Genomic DNA, 19376 nt, shown 5'->3' on the forward strand with positions numbered 1-19376 from the left:
CAGCCTTGCTGGATGGTAGAATTGACTCTCCAATACCGGCGATTTTAACGTGAGACGGGTGAGGATCTAACTGCAGCTGATTGGCGAGTCTCGATGTTATAAAGTTAACCTGAGAAGCGGAATCTAAAATGGCACGACATGGAATAAGCGATCCAAAACGGCCCCTGACATATACGATTGCAGTAGCTAGCAGCACGTTTTGGCTAGGCAGAGATTTTTGACTCGAGGGGGGAGGGCTAATATATTTGCTTGCTACTAGGGCACTTGCAGGATCATGCTGGGTCGATTCCGTGCTCGGCGACGGCAACTCAGCGTCAGCGCCCGACTGCATGTGGAGCAGTGTGTGATGCTTGGCTTGGCAATTTCTACATGCCCCTGACTTGCAGCGTTGCAATGAATGGCCTTTGTTGAGGCAGTTTAGACATAAATGGCGCTTCTTCACCTCCTTGTATCGAGAAAAAACAGGGAGATCTATAAATGCCTGGCATCGGGATATGTAGTGCTCGGAGGATTTGCAATACTTGCATGTTGAGCTATTATGATCGTTAATGGAGGTGATTAGGGTGCTAGGTTTACTTTCTCCCACCTGCTGGCTAGGAATTGTTACCATAGCCGATCCCAAATTTTCCAGCATCCGACATCTTGCTTCCAAGAATGAGGCCATGCTTGACCACCGAGGCAATCCTGACGTCGGCAAGTTCTCTTCCCATTTCTCCTTGGTCTTGTGGTCCAATTTCGTGCCTATGATGAAGATCAGCAACCCATCGGAAATCTCCTGCGGGGTCGCCAAGGTCTGAAGTGCACGCAAGTGCGAATTGATTTTATCGCTGAGCGCGCGCAAGCCGATAGCCGAGCCCTTCTCCACCCCTTGCAGCCCGAAAATAGCCTTGACGTGTGCCTGAAAATGTAACAGTTTATTATCGAATCGCAACATTAGTAAATTCAACGCCTTGTCGTAATTCTCCTCAGAAAGTTCCAAGGAACGAATCGTATCCAGCGCAGCACCATCTAGACATCCACGAAGATATTGGAATTTTTCGATGATTGGTATACGATGGTCTTTGTGCACCATTGTCGAAAACATCGCGTGGAATTCTGGCCAATCCATGTAGCTCCCACTGAATCGCGGAAGCTGCAACTCGGGCATTCGAGAACGGCCTGTACTATTATAGGCGAACAACGACGAATTCCCCTCGAGAGTATGCCGAGCCGTTGAATTGGCAACATTTACCGTGCGAGCAGCCATCAACTCCCGCGACAGCCTGGACCTAACCTTGACATAAACATTCGAAAAGTCCAGCCGGGCATCATGGGCTAACTGCAGGAAATCCAGCCTTTCAAGGCTCGTTTGAGCGGCATCGAAATCCGCATTCATTCGCTCGATTTGCTCTAAGCGAGCTTGAAGTTCTACCTCATCTAACTCGGCAAGCTCTTCCTTGGTAAGAAAGCGATCCATGGCCTTTAGTTGGCGCGCGATGGACTCGGCCTTGTGCTTGTAGAAATCTACATCACTCGGCATTGCTGCGTTCGCGACATTGGTAGGCTCAGGTGCTGCCATGTTGAGGTTTTAAAAGAGTCACTCAGCACGACCGAAAAAGACACCCTGTATACGTATAAACGTGGGAACCGAAAGCAAAGGGATTACAGCTAATGCCTTTAGCTGTGCGGCTGTGCGAGCTGTCCGATTCCGCTTTGTACTCCGCTTGTGTGTATTAGTGAGTTCGCTGCACTGCCTACCGCACTGCACTGACCGAATTGTCGCGACAGAGAAATTAATAGCCAGCAATGCGTGTATGTAGGTGTATGTAAGTGTGTTTTAGCACCGAATTGTGCTTAACCGCCGAAAATTTGCTAGGGCTAACGAATGTCGATCGCGAATGATTATTAATTGACACTGCAACTCTTCGATCACGTCGGGGTCACCAAAATTTTATGTGGAGATAATGTTTTTTATCCCCAATCGGCCGACTAATTATTTCGAATTAAATAAAACTCGGCGCAGAAATAAAATTACGATATGTTCTTTAATGCGTGACATCCAAATTGCAAGTGTGGCTTGCCTGCCCTTTACATTGCCGCTCCGATCGCCAAGCGCAGCTTCGCTCGGCCGACGTCGGTAGGCAGACGCAAAGCGGAGATAGCGAAGAGCGAGCTGGCAGAGAGCGTTTAGCAGGGCAAGCAAGCGCAGAGCTTTAACAAACAAATGAGTGACATAGACATAAGTAACAAACAAAATAAGCGGCTGAGGGCCAAGAATTAGGTGCTATTTGGCAAGCAGCTAATCGGCTGGGTTCTGCTCCGAACAGACTGCTTTTCAAGGAAAGCCATCGTCGATCATGCAAAGGCATGCCTCAACTGTCTGAGCCGTTCCCATGCACTTTCAAAATGTACCAGTAAAAGGAACTGCACGCAGTGTGGTCAAAGACACCATACACTGCTGCACTTCCCAACTCCTGCTCAGGTGGCAACACAGCCTCACGCAGCCTCCCATAGCGCTCGTTCCGGTAACTCCTGGCAGTATACAACGAGCGACTCATCTGGCAGGGCTACACCTACGCAACTACGCTAGGACCCCACTTCCTACTCAGAGCACTGCACAGCCTCTCCCAGTTGTTCCCAACACTAGTTCCGGTGGTCATCCACAGTCTGCAGCGACCGACTCGTCTGTGAGAACACACTCTGCGCAACTAGTCTCCGCTACGGCAACGCATCACGGACCCAGCACTGTCCTTCTGGCCACTGCCCTGGTCACAATCCACAACCCCCACACTGGTCAATCAGCGGTGGTACGTGCGTTAGTGGATTCAGGCTCGGAAGGAACCCTCATTACAGAGCACACAGTGCAGGCTCTCAACCTCAAGCGGCATCCAATTTCGGCAGAAATAGCTGGAGTTGGGACCACCTCCAAGAACAGGTGTACCTACACTACAGAATTGGCATTAAGTTCTTGTACTTCGCAGTTTTGTACTACCATTGATACTGCGTTTATACTTAAAACGCTTACATCGCAATTACCTTCAAAATCCATCAAATTGCAGCAATGTCCTCATTTGAACGGAATAGAACTCGCCGATCCCAGGTTCTACAAATCACAACAGATTGATCTTCTGCTGGGAGCGGACGTAATCCCACAGATCCTGCTTTCAGATATCCGCAGAGGAAAGGAGAACCAACCAATTGCACAGCACACCCAGCTGGGCTGGATAGTCTTTGGTCGAGCCACTTCCACACGCTCACACGCTGTCACCATTAGATGTCACCACAACAGGCTAGAGAATCTCGTCCAGAAATTCTTCGAAATGGAGCATCTCGGTTCTGCAAAACAGCTCACACCAGAAGAGCGATGGTGCGAGGAGCATTTTAAACGAACTCACATCCGTCAACGAAACGGCAAGTATTTGGTACGGTTACCACTTAAGCGTTTGTTTGACCCTTCGCAGGTGCTAGGCAAATCACGTCAAATCGCGATTAATCGATTCCAAATGCTTCAACGAAGATTCCAAAGGCAGCCGGAGCTGCAAGCCAAATATTCGGAAGTCATGAAGGAGTACTTTCAACTAGGCCAGGTGACCAAAGTAACAACCAAGGAGCAGCAGCATTGCATCATTAGCAAGGAGAATGGAATCGAGTCCACATGTTGCACCTTGCCTCATCACGCAGTATTTAAAGAGGAAAGTGTCACTACTAAGGTTAGAGTAGTATATGACGCCTCCTGTAAGACGTCAAACGGAAAATCGCTCAATGACGTCCTATGCACCGGACCAGCGCTCCAAAACGATCTAGCCGGCGTGGTCCTGAATTGGCGTTTCCATCGTTTTGTTCTTGCTGCCGACATTCAGAAGATGTATAGATGCATTGACATGAATGCAGAGGATTCGCAATATCAACGCATCTTTTGGCATGACGAACACAACCAAGTAGCGTATGAGTATTATCTCAACACAGTTACGTTTGGAACCGCTTCAGCTCCTTACACAGCCATTCGCGTCATACATCAACTGGCGCAGGATGAACGAGACCGATACCCACTCGCGGAAAGGGTCCTTCGACACGAAATATACGTGGACGACGTACAAAGCGGAGCTTCCACTCGCGAAGGAGCATTAGAAATTCAAAATCAATTGATCGGAGCCTTACGATCAGCAGGAATGGAGCTTCGAAAGTGGTCTGCGAATGACGCTTCTCTGCTACAAGAAATACCTCCAGACCATTTATCTCATAAGACATTATTAGAGTTTGAGTACCAAGATCCCGTTAAAACCTTAGGGGTCTATTGGCATCCACATCAAGACTATTTTGGGTTCAAGATAAATTTTGAAATCAGTCACGCACATACTAAACGTTCTTTACTTTCCACAGTCGCCCGACTGTACGACCCATTAGGTTTCATCACGCCCTGTGTCATGACCGCGAAGGCGATACTCAAGGACTCATGGATGGCCCGCGTCAAACGCAACGATGGCAGCCTAGCACAACTGGACTGGGATGAACCGCTGCCAACCGAACTGCTTGATAGATGGCAGGGATTCATACAGAACTTGCCATATGTCGAGCAAATTCAAGTACCACGATCGCTGCGCTTCAACATCCACGAGCTTGCGTCATTACAGCTACATGTTTTCTGCGATGGATCATCACTGGCGTATGCAGCATGTGCATATATTCGTGCAGAGCTACCAAACGGAATGATTCAAACTCATTTGCTAGCTGCACGCAGTCGAGTCACACCCACGAAACCGATCACAATTCCACGAGTCGAACTTTCGGGTGCGCTGCTGGCAGTTAAACTGGCAAAATGGATCCGGGACCAACTTCGCACTGCAGGACCACCTATGGCAACCTTCTATTGGTCAGATGCTACTATCGTTTTGTTTTGGATAAATGGAGATCCCCACCGATGGCAAACCTTTGTGTCAAATCGCGTTGGACAGATTTTGGAGCATAGCACATCAACTCAGTGGAGACATGTACCTACTGCGGTAAACCCAGCGGACTGCGCAACTCGTGGCTTAACACCACAAGAGTTAGCAGTACATCCATTATGGTGGTCTGGACCATCATGGCTACAGCAGCCGGAAAGCCAATGGCCGGCAAACGGAGTTCCCAGTCAGGACATCGACAGGACTATAATCGAGGAGAAACCGTCAGTTTTGTTCCAAAATGCTGTGCAAGTCTCGGAGGCTCCAGAAGCCTTCATCCAAAACTCGTCCTCATACGACAGGTTAATATCAGTCATGGCATATGTTCTACGGTTTATACATAACATTCAAGCCAAAGGGGACAAACTGTCTGGACCACTGAGTGTGCAGGAGCTCGACAACACTTTAATTCATCTCGTTCGCAGCATTCAACAGGAGGTCTACGCGACAGAGATATTGAGGTTGAAGGGAAACAAGGCACTATCGGGCACACACAAGCTGTGTCAATTATCCCCATTTCTAGATGATCAACAAATTCTACGAGTCAGAGGTCGACTGCGAAATGCAATGCACCTTCCGATAAGCCAGCGACAACCAATGATCATTCCCAATCATCATCATTTTACCGATCTCGTCGTGCGTAATGCCCACCGTCTCGCACTCCACGGCGGCACCGAATTAACGCTGGCCACTATTCGACACAAATTCTGGATAGTCAACGGAAAACAAACTGTCAAACGCATTCTTCGACAATGCGTCCGATGTTTTCGTCACCGACCGAAACCAGCAGCACAATTGATGGCCAATCTTCCCCTACATAGAGTCAATCCGCCAACTCGTGCATTCATCGCCACCGGAGTGGACTATACAGGCGCGTTCGAAATTCAAGCATCCAGATTCCGTGGACACACAAACTACAAGGCGTATATCGCAGTTTTCATCTGTTTGGCTACAAAGGCAATTCATCTTGAAGCGGTCACGGGCTTAACCACCGAACACTTTCTCATGGCCCTACAACGTTTCATCGCGCGTCGGGGCTACTGTCAACACATGTATAGCGACTGCGGCACGAACTTCATTGGTGCCAACCGGGCTCTTCAAACCTGGCAAATACATTTGAAACGAGAGCTACCCACAACTGTAATACCTGCTTTAGCGGCCCGAAACGTCCAATGGCATTTTAACCCCCCGCATAGTCCTAATTTCGGAGGCCTTTGGGAGGCAAATGTAAAGTCTGTCAAAACACATCTCTATCGAGCCTTTTCAGGATATAAAATGACCTACGAACAACTTGCTACCGTGCTAACACAAATTGAAGCCTGTTTAAATTCCAGGCCATTATGTCCACTAAGCGCGGAGCCGGAGGACCTAGCTGTCCTCACCCCGGCACATTTTCTTATTGGAGATTCATTATTAGCACCGCCGGATGTAACGACAAGGGATGTTCCACTCACAGTCCAATTTCTGGAAGGACAGAAAATGATCCGGCAATTTTGGAAACGTTGGAGTTCGGATTGGCTATCACATCTTCAAGCCCGTACAAAGTGGCGACATGAAACAGACACTCTACAAGTCAGCGATCTAGTAATTGTCAAGGATGACCGACTGCCACCCAACGAGTGGAAACTGGGAAGGATAATAGAAGTTCACCCTGGAGCTGACAGTTTAGTCAGAGTCGCAACTGTTAAAACAGCATCAGGCGTATACAAACGATCGGTCTCTAAACTATGTCGGCTACCGTTGCCACAGACCTCAGAATAATCCTACCACCGTTGCTAGCTCTATTCGACCATACAAGTACCATAACGAACACTTTATTTATTCACAGAGCATTCACATGTGACATCCTTTGGTTTCTAATACTGGTCCCAGTATTGGGGGCGGCATGGACGGTTTTCTAAGGGTTAAACTACAAAGAGAGTGAGAGCGCTCTAACTGCGATTGCCCACTCGGAGAACTGCGTCGTTTCATGCTAGGGCGGCGTAACCTCGTTTCCGATCACCATGAAGAGTCTTCGTTTGCGTTTCGACGAAATCACAACGACAATTAGCAGTTGCAGCCGGCCGCGCTTAAACCCGTATTACCCATTACATTGTACTCTATACGCGATTAAGATTAAAGTTTAAGTTGATTGAAGTCCAAATGAATAAATCTCGAATTGTCTATATCGTGTAGTACATTATTAAACGCAAAGATTCCCCAGAGCATTTCTGCTCAACATTGAAATCTCGTATCGAGGATTTCACAACACTACCGTTTCCAGGATTACTCCGCCGAAACGGGAGTGCCAAGCAGGCGGGCTTTTTCAATTAAGGGGCCCCAAACGTAGGCCATCGCCCACACCCTGAGATTGAGAGTCTCTGGCTCCATCGACTGAGATGCCTGGGCTACTGCTTCAGATCCTTTGCGTGAAACACCCCAATACGTGAGCCTTGCAACGTCTCCAGCTCGTACAGACTGTTGCCCATACTCCGGATCACTCGGCACTTGACGTATTTTGGGCTGTATTTTATATTTATTGTAAACCCCTCACTTGTAGCAGCCTTTGCTGCTATGTCAGTCTTTTCGTTGATGGCCACACCCTTGTGACCAGGGACCCATAGAATGTCAAGTTTCTGAATGTCTGATTGGTTAATTATGTTGTGAATATCATTCACTAGGTACGAGTCTGTATTCTTATTTTTAATTAAATTAATAGCTAGTAATATTCGACGGAATATCAAAATCGAAAATATTGTTTCGAATCCTTGACGGAGAACAATTAACCTATTATAAGCCAAGGGGCCGAAAATAATGAAATTTTAATCATTTTAGCGCAGTTCAGGTGAAAGTTAGCGTTGTTATTTTTAATTTCAGATGAAAGATGGCCTGAATTAATGTTGGGTAAACATTGCTCATTTTGGTGAACATGTTCACTTGTTCTTTTTTAGTAAGTGAGTCAACTCACTCATATTGCTCACTTTCTCTCTTAGATTGCTCAGTTACTCACTTGCTCAGTTGCTCACTTGCTCAGTTGCTGACTTGCTCACTCAGTTGTTCACTATTCATGCACAGATAGTTCCAAATTTCACTATACTTTCGAATTAGCGACATACAGAATATTTGAAAGAGTAAACAGCTTTGCCGGTACTTTGCTGCTGACAGATCGCAAAATGCCCTTTGAGGGGCAAAATTGCGCAAAAAGTGAGTAAAGAACAAGTGAACAAAAATGAACAAGTGAACAACAAAGAACAAGTGAGCAAAAAAGAACAAGTGAACAACAAAGAACAAGTGAACAACAAAGAACAAGTGAACAAAAAAGAACAGCTTGGAAGGAACATGTTCAGTTGCTCACTTAAGTGAACAACTCTTTTTTGTTCACTCACTCATGAGCAACACAACACTAGCCTGAATCTACAAGAAGAATTTACAATCGTTAATATTTTCTGCCATTTACCTGAAGAAGGTGAACTATTTAACTTAAGTGGGCTAAATTCGTTTTTTCATCATAACGAGACGCTATATTGTTGTTGGAAAAAAAAACAGCAATCGCCGTAGCAAGAAAATAAGTCAAGTATTTAAAACAAACCAGTCAAGTAGAAAATTGATTAATTTATTGGATAAAATTATGTGGGCAGGACTGAGAGATCTACCTAGCTAGTAATATTCGACGGAATATCAAAAACGGGGAATAGTACAATAGAACTTGAATTCGTTGGTATATCTATGGTATATTTGGGCATATTTCTGATGGTCGGACATTATATTTTAACAATAAATCCGCGGCACACTGTTGTTTAGCTTCCGAATAAATATATTATTAAGTGAAATGGAGGCTATTTTAAATACGCAGTTTCAGCAGCTGGAAGATATCATCGGGGAAATATTAAAAGTAAACAAGAGCGTAAGTGTTAACAAGCTGCAAAGTCGTTGGTTCCTTATTTTCATTATTTTTGTATGCAGGGGCAGAACTCAGACACATTGCGAACTGCGGCGGCATTGAAATTTGTTGCATTAAAGCATGCAAATCGAGAAGTTAAACAGAAAATAAAGTCTGGACGGGATAACTTACACTTGGAAAAATGTAAAGTGGACATAAGTCGGTTGCAATTGCAAAATCTTCTGTACGAAGTGAGCCACTTGAAAAAGGACATCGTGCGTTGCGAGAAATGTTTTAGCGAGTGAATTGCTTTAGCAGCAACTATATTTTAAAACATTTTCATGTTTTTAGGGATACTAATTTCGTTCAGCATCTCCTTCGGCATTTGTTTGCAAACGATTTGGGTAATGATATACCTATACCCGGTATTCAATACGATGTAAGACAAGCAACAAGCTATAATTTTCCTATATATATGTATGTATGAATCATAAAATTATATATTTGCGTTAGTTACAGAATAAGGATCTGACACCAGAGGAATGTATACAATATCTGGAGTCTAAGGACTTTGGAAAAGCATACTGTTGGTTACAAAGTATATGCTCTATACCAATAGTCAACAGCTCGCTGTTGTATAAGCATGAGCTGAACTTCAATAAAAGAATGCGGGAGACCATAGCTTGCATTACACGGCGCTGGAACTCTTGGTTAAATCTAAGTCAGCAAATACGTGGTCTGACTAACAAGGACATCGATTTGTATGCACTAAAAGAAAATGTCTATCTTGCGGCCTTGTCTTGCAGCCTAGTGCAGTGGACGGCGATCACTGCCGAGGAATTCCTAGCGCAAAATTCAGACGTACTAAACATTTCTCCGGATGATAAGGGCATAACATACAATTCCTATCGTGCTGTGATTGTTCGTGGCTCTGCCAAAATGGAGTGTTTCATTCGAATACCGAGTAATTATCCATTGGAAATGCCACTCTGGATATTGAGTGTGCATTGGAACGGTCGCCGTACATCGCAGAATAATGCAGCTATCAAGGTTAGTTTGTTCAGCTTATTTTGATACCATTTTGTAGATGATGGAGTACTGGACCAACTCATTGCAACCCCAACAGCTGGAAGCAAATTATCGTATTCTGTACGCTCAGCTTTTCCGAACTATTTATAGTTTTGACATCTTTCTGGAGACAGAAGGAAGGCTCAATGCAGACGACTATAGAATACACCAAGGAAAAGCCTTATATAAGTGCATTTGCAAAACGATGCCGATTGCGTCCATATAAATACATAAAAAAGGGTTCCGTACACGCATTCAAACAATAAGGACCTAAAAACAAATATAGGAATATGGTTTTGTAAAAAAAAATCAAAAGCAGTTACTAAACATCTTCACAGTTCCTGTTTATTATGCAATGCATAATTGCAATAATGCAATAAATAAGTAACATTTAAATCTAGCTACAGTTTTATTGACAGCTTAGTTTCTGAGATGCTGTCGCTGCCAGGGACTCGGTTGGCAGGGTGATTGCAGAGGCATTTTCAACAGACTCTCGACTCTCATCCGGCATAACTTTATCAACAACGTGTTTTTCTATTAGACCGCTTTCTCCCAAGTAGCATATGGAAAATCCATCGTACCATGCCTCCTGATCCTTCAGTACTTCCTTCAATTGCCACACCTTGTATTTCCAGAACTGGAACATCACCTTCAGGCCGGATATGCCCCTCACGCGCCACCTTATGCGCACGGTGTAATCGTCGGGATGCTTTGTAATTTTAAGAACCTCAAACTTAACGTAGGCGTACTTTAGGTGACCCACAGTTCGAAGAATGGCAATTTGCTTAACAAAGTGGTATAGACCGACTGTGTGCTTGTCGGTAATATTGTTCTGAAATATAAGGTTTGGGCTGTATATGGAATAGTTCAGCGGTTCAACAAAGAGTTTGGGAAGCGTGGTTCGCAGAACTTCGTAGGCTCGCTCCAGATCTTCAGGCTTTCGAACATTTTCCTTCTCTTTGGCGGATGTTTGTACATTACTGTTTTCGTGAAAACTTCGTTTCGGTTGCATTACGCTACTACCTTCACATTTTAGCCAATTGTAGTTATATGATCCTGTGCAAGGAGAGTATAATCGCATTGTGGAAGCCCACGCCTGTTCTTTGGAGCCCCACAAGCTTATCAAATTGCTCTTTCTCATTGATAAAATTCCAAAATTTCGCATCATTTTGACTAGGACCATTGACGAATTTACCGGACTCATGTAACTGTATTTCCCGTAATATGTTAAATATTTCTTCCTTTTAAGCGTCACTCTGCCGTTCAAATATCACGTTCAAATTCTTCATCTGGTTTTACTCAGCGTTTAAATTGTGGGGTTTTTAATCTTTTTTAGACGTGCTCGTGTTGTAACCAAGTTTATTTGGAATCGAAAAATCATATGGTCATATGTATATCGATATAAATATTTTGTACAATAAAAGTGTGAGGTGATGTGATAGTTTTTTTGGGATATCTCAACGGAACTTTCTGAACTCGGAGACAGTGTATACTATTTTTTTGTAGTTTCAGTGATCCAACGTCGTTAGAATCATAGTTGGATAATGGAAATAAGTATCCATATTTTTATGTGATATTTCCCGTATGCGACTATACTTCAAGACCACTCTAGTCTAAATTATTGTCGCACCAGACGAAAAGCTGTTGAACTATTTGTGCCAAAACGTTCGACACAGGTGTGGTAGAGTAATACCTAACAAAAATAGATCCAAAGAAAATTCATGTCGACCAGAAATACCTAGATTTTTCAAATCACAACGTTCCCCCTCGTTTTTTTTGGTTTTAAAGCATCTCAAGTATGATCGGAATTTTGATCGTAGCACTGTAGCCACATTGATCAGATACTGGTGATGTAGTTTGGCGAGTTTGACAGGTCGGTATATAAAAAAAAGAGGAAAATTACTTAACTGTTTTAGAAAATAAACTGAAATTACTTTATAACATGATGAAGAAAAAATGGGTCAAAAGTTTAAGTCAGCAGTTTTGATGAAGATTGCCAGCTCTCTGAGATGTTGTTATGGGCGGTTTTGGAGAGAGCCGATAGGTATCAGGGCTGGAGAAGAAAGAGACAGCGGCATCTATAGTGGATCCTGGGAAGCAGTGGCAGAGTTGCGTGGGAGAAAAGGAAACGGGGCGAGGAAGAAAAAAAAAAAGAGAGTTTCCGGTGGAGAATAGTGGAGGCCGCACGTGCCCTGAAAGAAAAAAGGAAACAAAATTGGTGATCGTGGAGACGACGATCCTACCAAGACACCAGCGGCAGGCATCAACATCAGCGTAAGCGGCGGACATTGGCAGCAGCAGCCCGGTACTGGCCAGGCCGGAAAACTGGTGCGAGAACCGTCAGCGGAGCACCGGCACCAAGGAACCGTCAGCGGAGCACCGACTGGAGAGAGGTGTCTGTCCCCACACACCAGCCCCCCCGGGGAAAGAATCCGGACTTCAAAGCAGAAATACACCCACACGAATCAATATCACACACCTTCATCCACCCACATCACACACAACCCACGCATGTATACCCTCATTCATAACACATCACATAACATCACCACATTTCACACATCTACACCCGTCCGACCCACAATTAAACAATATATCACGATCATATAAAAAACACCACGATTAAACGTAAACATCAGCAAGCATCAGGAAGCAACAACCTCTATCAAAGGGGGCTGCCAACTCGGCCGAAATAGGGTTTATTTTTTTTGTTAGTATTTTTGTGTTAGTATTTGTTTCCTTTATATAAACCTAGATTATTAATTAATAATGTTCAAGAAGATAAATAAGAAAATATAATGGATATAAAATGAAAATTTGAAAAGAGTCATGAGTGAATAGAAAACGGTAGTTGGGTGGGACGAGAGCGAGACGAAGAGCGGGACCCTGAATATGAAAAGGGAGCGAATTCAAAAGGTGGCGCTCATGGAAGGGTGGGACCCTGCTAGGGATAACGAAACCAGCTATCCCCGCTGACGAAAGTGCCAACGAGGACAAGTCTGTCCTATAAATTAGATTTGTTTTTTTTTGTATGTTTTTTTTTGTTTTGTTCAATCCGTCCAGATTGAATAATGGGGGACGAACTCGATGAGAGTATCCGAACGGGAGCAGTCAGAGCACAGCGGGCTCGGGACAGGTTTCAGGGGCGCAAGAGAAGGCGGCTCCAGGTGTGTGCTGCAGTCCACTCGGCAATTCGTCAGGATGACAGGCCATTCGCACGAGTGAAGTTGGGCCCGAGGACGCTGATGGGACTAATGGATACAGGGGCATCGGTGAGCCTTCTGGGGAAAGGTGGCCTGGAACTGATAGGAGAATTGGAGCTGAAACTTCAAGACATAAAGAAATTCTCAGTACAAACAGCGGCGGCACTCCTCATAAAATACTGGGACATGTGTCGACAGTAATGACGTATGGAGGCCAGAAGCAGACTATGGAGTTGTTCCTGTGTCCCTCGCTGAAACAACCGCTGTACCTAGGGGTCGATTTCTGGAGGAAGTTTGGTCTGGCTCCGCATATAGTAGACATAGAACGACACAAGGAATTAGCCGAAATTGATGCTGAGGTGCTGACTAGGAGTAGACCAACGGAACCGCACGAGTTGACGCACACGCAGCAGACACGTCTGGACCAGGTGAAGAACAACTTCAGGGCATTCGACACCCATGGTTTGGGAAGAACGACGCTCGAAAGGCACGAAATTCAATTAATCGAGGGAGCCGTACCCGTAAAGGAGCGATTCTACCCGGTGTCTCCCGCGGGGCAAGAGCTGTTGTTTGCCGAGGTGGACGAAATGTTCCGCCTCGGAGTCATCGAAACCAGAGAGAGCCCGTGGAGCAACCGCGTGACGCTGGTACGTAAGCCGGAAAAAAACCGATTGTGTCTGGATGCGCGGAAACTAAACAAATTAACCGTGAAGGATGCTTACCCGCTGCAGAGCATCGAGTCAATTCTGAGCCGCGTAGAGGATACGGTGTACATCAGCAGCATCGATTTAAAGCACGCATTTTGGCAGATAGAGCTGGAGCCTGAAAGTCGGACGTACACAGCATTCACGGTGCCGGGCAGACCACTCTATCAATTTAAATCGATGCCCTTCGGGTTGTGCAATGCAGCCCAACGGCTGTGTCGGTTGATGGATCGAGTAATTCCACAACGACTCCGAAGCCATGTCTTTGTATACTTAGACGATCTACTAGTTATTTCCCGGACGTTTGAGGAGCATATACACCTGTTAGAGGAAGTGGCCAAGTGTCTCAAGGAGGCAAACCTGACAATTGGAAGAAAAAAATCGAAATTCGGCTATAAATATTTAAAGTATTTAGGGTACATCGTAGGCGACGGCGCACTTAGGACAGATCCGGAGAAAGTACAGGCGATCACCCAAATATCAATGCCAAGGATCGTGAGACAAATCCGGAGATTTTTGGGGACAGCTGGCTGGTATCGGCGGTTTATCCGAAATTTCTCGGCACTCTCGGCTCCTCTGACAGACTGTCTGAAAGGAAAAGGGCAATTTAAGCTGACGGAGGAGGCAGGAAAATCGTTCGAGGAGCTCAAAAAAGCACTTACCAGTGCCCCCGTGCTACATCACCCAGACTTTAAGAAGCACTTCTTCATCCAGTGTGATGCGAGCCACGTGGGGATTGGAGCAGTTCTCTTCCAGAGGGATGATGAAGGAGCAGAGCACCCGATCGCATTCTTTTCGGCGAAGCTAAGAGGGGCACAGCTCAACTATAGCGTGCCAGAGAAGGAGTGTCTGGCGGCGGTAAGAGCCATAGAGAAGTTCCGTGCATACGTAGAACTGATGCCATTCACGGTGATAACAGATCACGCGAGTTTGCAGTGGCTCATGCGATTCAAAGCACTGGATGGGAGGCTAGCCAGGTGGTCGTTGGCTCTCCAGGCTTATGACTTCGAAATCGAGCACCGCAAAGGAAAGGAAAATATCGTCGCCGATATGCTGTCACGTCCCTTTGACGTTGACGCTATCGACTTCATGGAGTTCGACAACACCGCCTTCGAGGATGAAGAATACCGAAGAAAAATTGAGTCGGTCCAGAGCGATGAGGATGAGTTCCCAGACCTGAAGGTGGAGGAAGGACTGCTGTTTAAGCGCACACAATTTGGCCGGCCGGAATTAGAGGAGTTTTCGTGGAAGCTATGGATCCCGGATGCCCTGACGAGCACACTGATCCAACAGGCTCACGACAGCGATGTGGCAATGCATGGAGGAATCGCGAGGACACTGGGACGGCTGCGACAGTTCTATTATTGGCCCCGGATGACCGTGCAGGTGAAGGCATATGTGGCTGATTGTAACACCTGCAAAGAAACAAAGCATTCAACACAGGTTCACCGTCCACTCATGGGGGCCGAAACCAGAACCGAGAGGCCGATTCAAAAACTGTACCTGGATTTCCTGGGTCCATATCCGAGGACTCGAAGTGGCAATGTGGTCATACTAATAGTCCTCGATCACATGGTCCAGATATGTCTGGCTGAAGGCTTTGCCTAAGGCGACGTCTTCGGCCGTGATCCGATTCTTGCACGCCGAGGTCTTCGCGCAGTTTGGCGTGCCTGAAATAGTGCATACCGATAATGGAAAGCAATTTGTGTCAGCTGAATTCTCTCAATTCCTGGATAGGAGAAGCATAAGGCATCTGAAGTCGGGGAACTATGCACCGCAGGCGAACGCGGCCGAACGAGTGAACTAGACTGTACTGACAGCAATAAGGACATAGACTAGTGAGGATCACACGCGCTGGGACGAGAAGCTGACGGAGATCCAGTGTGTGGCTAGGAGCGCTATACACACGGGTATCGGGACGTCGCCATACTTTGTGTTGTTTGGGCAGCACATGTTTACTAGCGGCCGAGATTATAAATTGGCACGCAGACTGGGCGCCCTAAATGATGCACAAATGTCACCCTTGGCGAGGAGTGACAAGATGGAGATAGTCCGAGATGAGGTCCGAGGAAACTCTCATGAAGCCTACAACAGAGCGAAGAACAGGTATAATCGAAAAGCTCGAGAAATTAGGTACTCACCGGGTCAGGAGATATATAAGCGGAATTTCGTGTTGAGCAAATTTAAAAATAACATCAACGCGAAGTTCAGCCCAAAATACGTCAAGTGCCGAGTGATCCGGAGTATGGGCAACAGTCTGTACGAGCTGGAGACGTTGCAAGGCTCACGTATTGGGGTGTTTCACGCAAAGGATCTGAAGCAGTAGCCCAGGCATCTCAGTCGATGGAGCCAGAGACTCTCAATCTCAGGGTGTGGGCGATGGCCTACGTTTGGGGCCCCTTAATTGAAAAAGCCCGCCTGCTTGGCACTCCCGTTTCGGCGGAGTAATCCTGGAAACGGTAGTGTGGTGTTATGGGCGGTTTTGTAGAGAGCCGATAGGTATCAGGGCTGGAGAAGAAAGAGACAGCGGCATCTATAGTGGATCCTGGGAAGCAGTGGCAGAGTTGCGTGGGAGAAAAGGAAACGGGGCGAGGAAGAAAAAAAAACGAGAGTTTCCGGTGGAGAATAGTGGAGGCCGCACGTGCCCTGAAAGAAAAAAGGAAACAAAATTGTTGATCGTGGAGACGACGATCCCACCAAGACATCAGCGGCAGGCATCAACATCAGCGGAAGCGGCGGACATCGGCAGCAGCAGCCCGGTACTGGCCAGGCCGGAAAACTGGTGCGAGAACCGTCAGCGGAGCACCGGCACCAAGGAACCGTCAGCGGAGCACCGACTGGAGACACGTTTCTGTCCCCACACACCAGCCCCCCCGGGGAAAGAATCCGGACTTCAAAGCAGAAATAAACCCACACGAATCAATATCACACACCATCATCCACCCACATCACACACAACCCACGCATGTATACCCTCATTCATAACACATCACATAACATCACCACATTTCACACATCTACACCCGTCCGACCCACAATTAAACAATATATCACGATCATATAAAAAACACCACGATTAAACGTAAACATCAGCAAGCATCAGGAAGCAACAACCTCTATCAAAGGGGGCTGCCAACTCGGCCGAAATAGGGTTTATTTTTTTTGTTAGTATTTTTGTGTTAGTATTTGTTTCCTTTATATAAACCTAGATTATTAATAAATAATGTTCAAGAAGATAAATAAGAAAATATAATGGATATAAAATGAAAATTTGAAAAGAGTCATGAGTGAATAGAAAACGGTAGTTGGGTGGGACGAGAGCGAGAAGAAGAGCGGGACCCTGAATATGAAAAGGGAGCGAATTCAAAAGGTGGCGCTCATGGAAGGGTGGGACCCTGCTAGGGATAACGAAAATAACTATCCCCGCTGACGAAAGTGCCAACGAGGACAAGTCTGTCCTATAAATAAGATTTGTTTTTTTTGTATGTTTTTTTTTGTTTTTTTGTTTTGTTCAATCCGTCCCCTGGCTTATCGGGTCGGAAACACCCCTGACTTCCCCGTGAGCTAGCTGGGAACGATTGGCCAGGGTGGCAAAGAGGCAGATCATAACAATGTAGCGGCTCTTTTTATACCCGATACTCAAAATGAATATTGGGGTATATTAGATTTGTGGTAAAAGTGGATGTGTGTAACGTCCAGAAGGAATCGTTTCCGACCCCATAAAGTATATATATTCTTGATCAGCATCAATAGCCGAGTCGATTGAGCCCTGTCTGTCTGTCCGTCTGTCCGTCCGTCCGTCCGTCCGTCCGTCCCCTTCAGCGCCTAGTGCTCAAAGACTATAAGAGCTAGAGCAACGATGTTTTGTATCCAGACTTCTGTGATATGTCACTGCTACAAAAATATTTCAAAACTTCGCCCCGCCCACTTCCGCCCCCACAAAGGACGAAAATCTGTGGCATCCACATTTTTCAAGATACGATAAAACCAAAAACGCAGAATCGGTGAGGATGACCATATCTTCTACAGTGCAAAATCTGAACCAGATCGTATAATGATTATAGCCAGAATCAAGAAAACAATTTCATTCTTTCTCGCTCTGTCTCTCTCTAACACAAAGGCTTCATGGTCGGTTTTGTCAATTGCAAAATATGAGTTCAAGGATCTCAGAACCTATAAGAGCCAGAGCAACCAAATTTGGTATCCACACTCCTGTGATATCGGACCTTGACCGTTTCGTGTCCAAATTTCGCCACACCCCCTTCCGCCCCGCAAAGGACGAAAATCTGGGGCATCCACAAATCTCAGAGACTATTAGGGCTAGAGTAACCAAATTTGGTATCCGCACTTCTCTTAGATCTCACTATAAAACGTATATCTCAGAATTTCGCCCCACCCCCTTCCGACCCACAAAAGACGAAAATCTGTTGCATTCACAATATTGCACATTCGAGAAAACTAAAAGCCATACTGACTTAGTATCGGGTATAACTGTAGAGTTGCGGTGTCCGCAGCAACTCACAACGTTCCACCTCGTTTGATTAATAATTGATGTAAATTGTTATAATATTTAAAGATTTTGAATTTCCTTCTGAGCCCGGCAAATCTTTGGCAATCGAAGATCAGGTGCTCGGCATATTCAGTTACATTGCACGTTTCGCAGATATTTGAGTCAATTGCTTTGATTCTGTGTAGGAAGACTTTGTCGTATGTGTGTCCCGTCATAAGTCTGTTAATGGTCTTGATGCTTTTAGCATTCCATTTAAGAGAAAAATGCCAGGGTTTACTGGGTATGTCTGGAAATATGTCTATGAGGCTGGATCCCTTCGTCCTACACTTCGTCCTGTAGTCCTCATTCCATTTGTATACTAAAAAGTTCCTAATTTCTCTTTGAGCCTCCTTGTAGCTGTATTTTATATTTATTGTAAACCCCTCACTTGTAGCAGCCTTTGCTGCTATGTCAGTCTTTTCGTTGATGGCCACACCCTTGTGACCAGGGACCCATAGAATGTCAAGTTTCTGAATGTCTGATTGGTTAATTATGTTGTGAATATCATTCACTAGGTACGAGTCTGTATTCTTATTTTTAATTAAATTAATAGCTAGTAATATTCGACGGAATATCAAAATCGAAAATATTGTTTCGAATCCTTGACGGAGAACAATTAACCTATTATAAGCCAAGGGGCCGAAAATAATGAAATTTTAATCATTTTAGCGCAGTTCAGGTGAAAGTTAGCGTTGTTATTTTTAATTTCAGATGAAAGATGGCCTGAATTAGTGTTGGGTAAACATTGCTCATTTTGGTGAACATGTTCACTTGTTCTTTTTTAGTACTCACTCATATTGCTCACTTGCTCTCTTAGATTGCTCAGTTACTCACTTGCTCAGTTGCTTACTTGCTCAGTTGTTCACTATTCATGCACAGATGGTTCCAAATTTCACTATACTTTCGAATTAGCGACATACAGAATATTTGAAAGAGTAAACAGCTTTGCCGGTAATACAAAAAGTGTGAAGTAAACGCAAATATGAGCAACAGCTGACAAATCGCAAAATGCCCTTTGAGGAGCAAAATTGCGCAAAAAGTGAGTAAAGAACAAGTGAACAAAAATGAACAAGT

At 45.3% G+C, this 19376-nt stretch overlaps 2 protein-coding genes across 2 annotated transcripts; one reads left to right on the forward strand and one right to left on the reverse strand.

The window, feature by feature from the left end:
- Positions 1–9603: 9603 nt before the first annotated feature.
- Positions 9604–10246, forward strand: LOC117191099 (THO complex subunit 5-like). Its single transcript, XM_033396062.1, has 2 exons — positions 9604–9828; positions 9866–10246. The coding sequence occupies exons 1-2, from the start codon at positions 9718–9720 to the stop codon at positions 10070–10072; spliced, it is 318 nt and encodes a 105-aa protein (XP_033251953.1). The 5' UTR covers positions 9604–9717; the 3' UTR covers positions 10073–10246.
- Positions 10243–11282, reverse strand: LOC117191098 (uncharacterized protein C6orf136 homolog). The gene has a single exon (XM_033396061.1). It carries the CDS (start codon positions 11048–11050, stop codon positions 10256–10258), a length of 795 nt encoding a protein of 264 aa, XP_033251952.1. The 5' UTR covers positions 11051–11282; the 3' UTR covers positions 10243–10255.
- Positions 11283–19376: the final 8094 nt, after the last annotated feature.

Source organism: Drosophila miranda (assembly GCF_003369915.1).
Source record: "Drosophila miranda strain MSH22 chromosome Y unlocalized genomic scaffold, D.miranda_PacBio2.1 Contig_Y1_pilon, whole genome shotgun sequence".
In the NCBI taxonomy this organism is placed as follows: Eukaryota; Metazoa; Arthropoda; class Insecta; order Diptera; family Drosophilidae; genus Drosophila; species Drosophila miranda.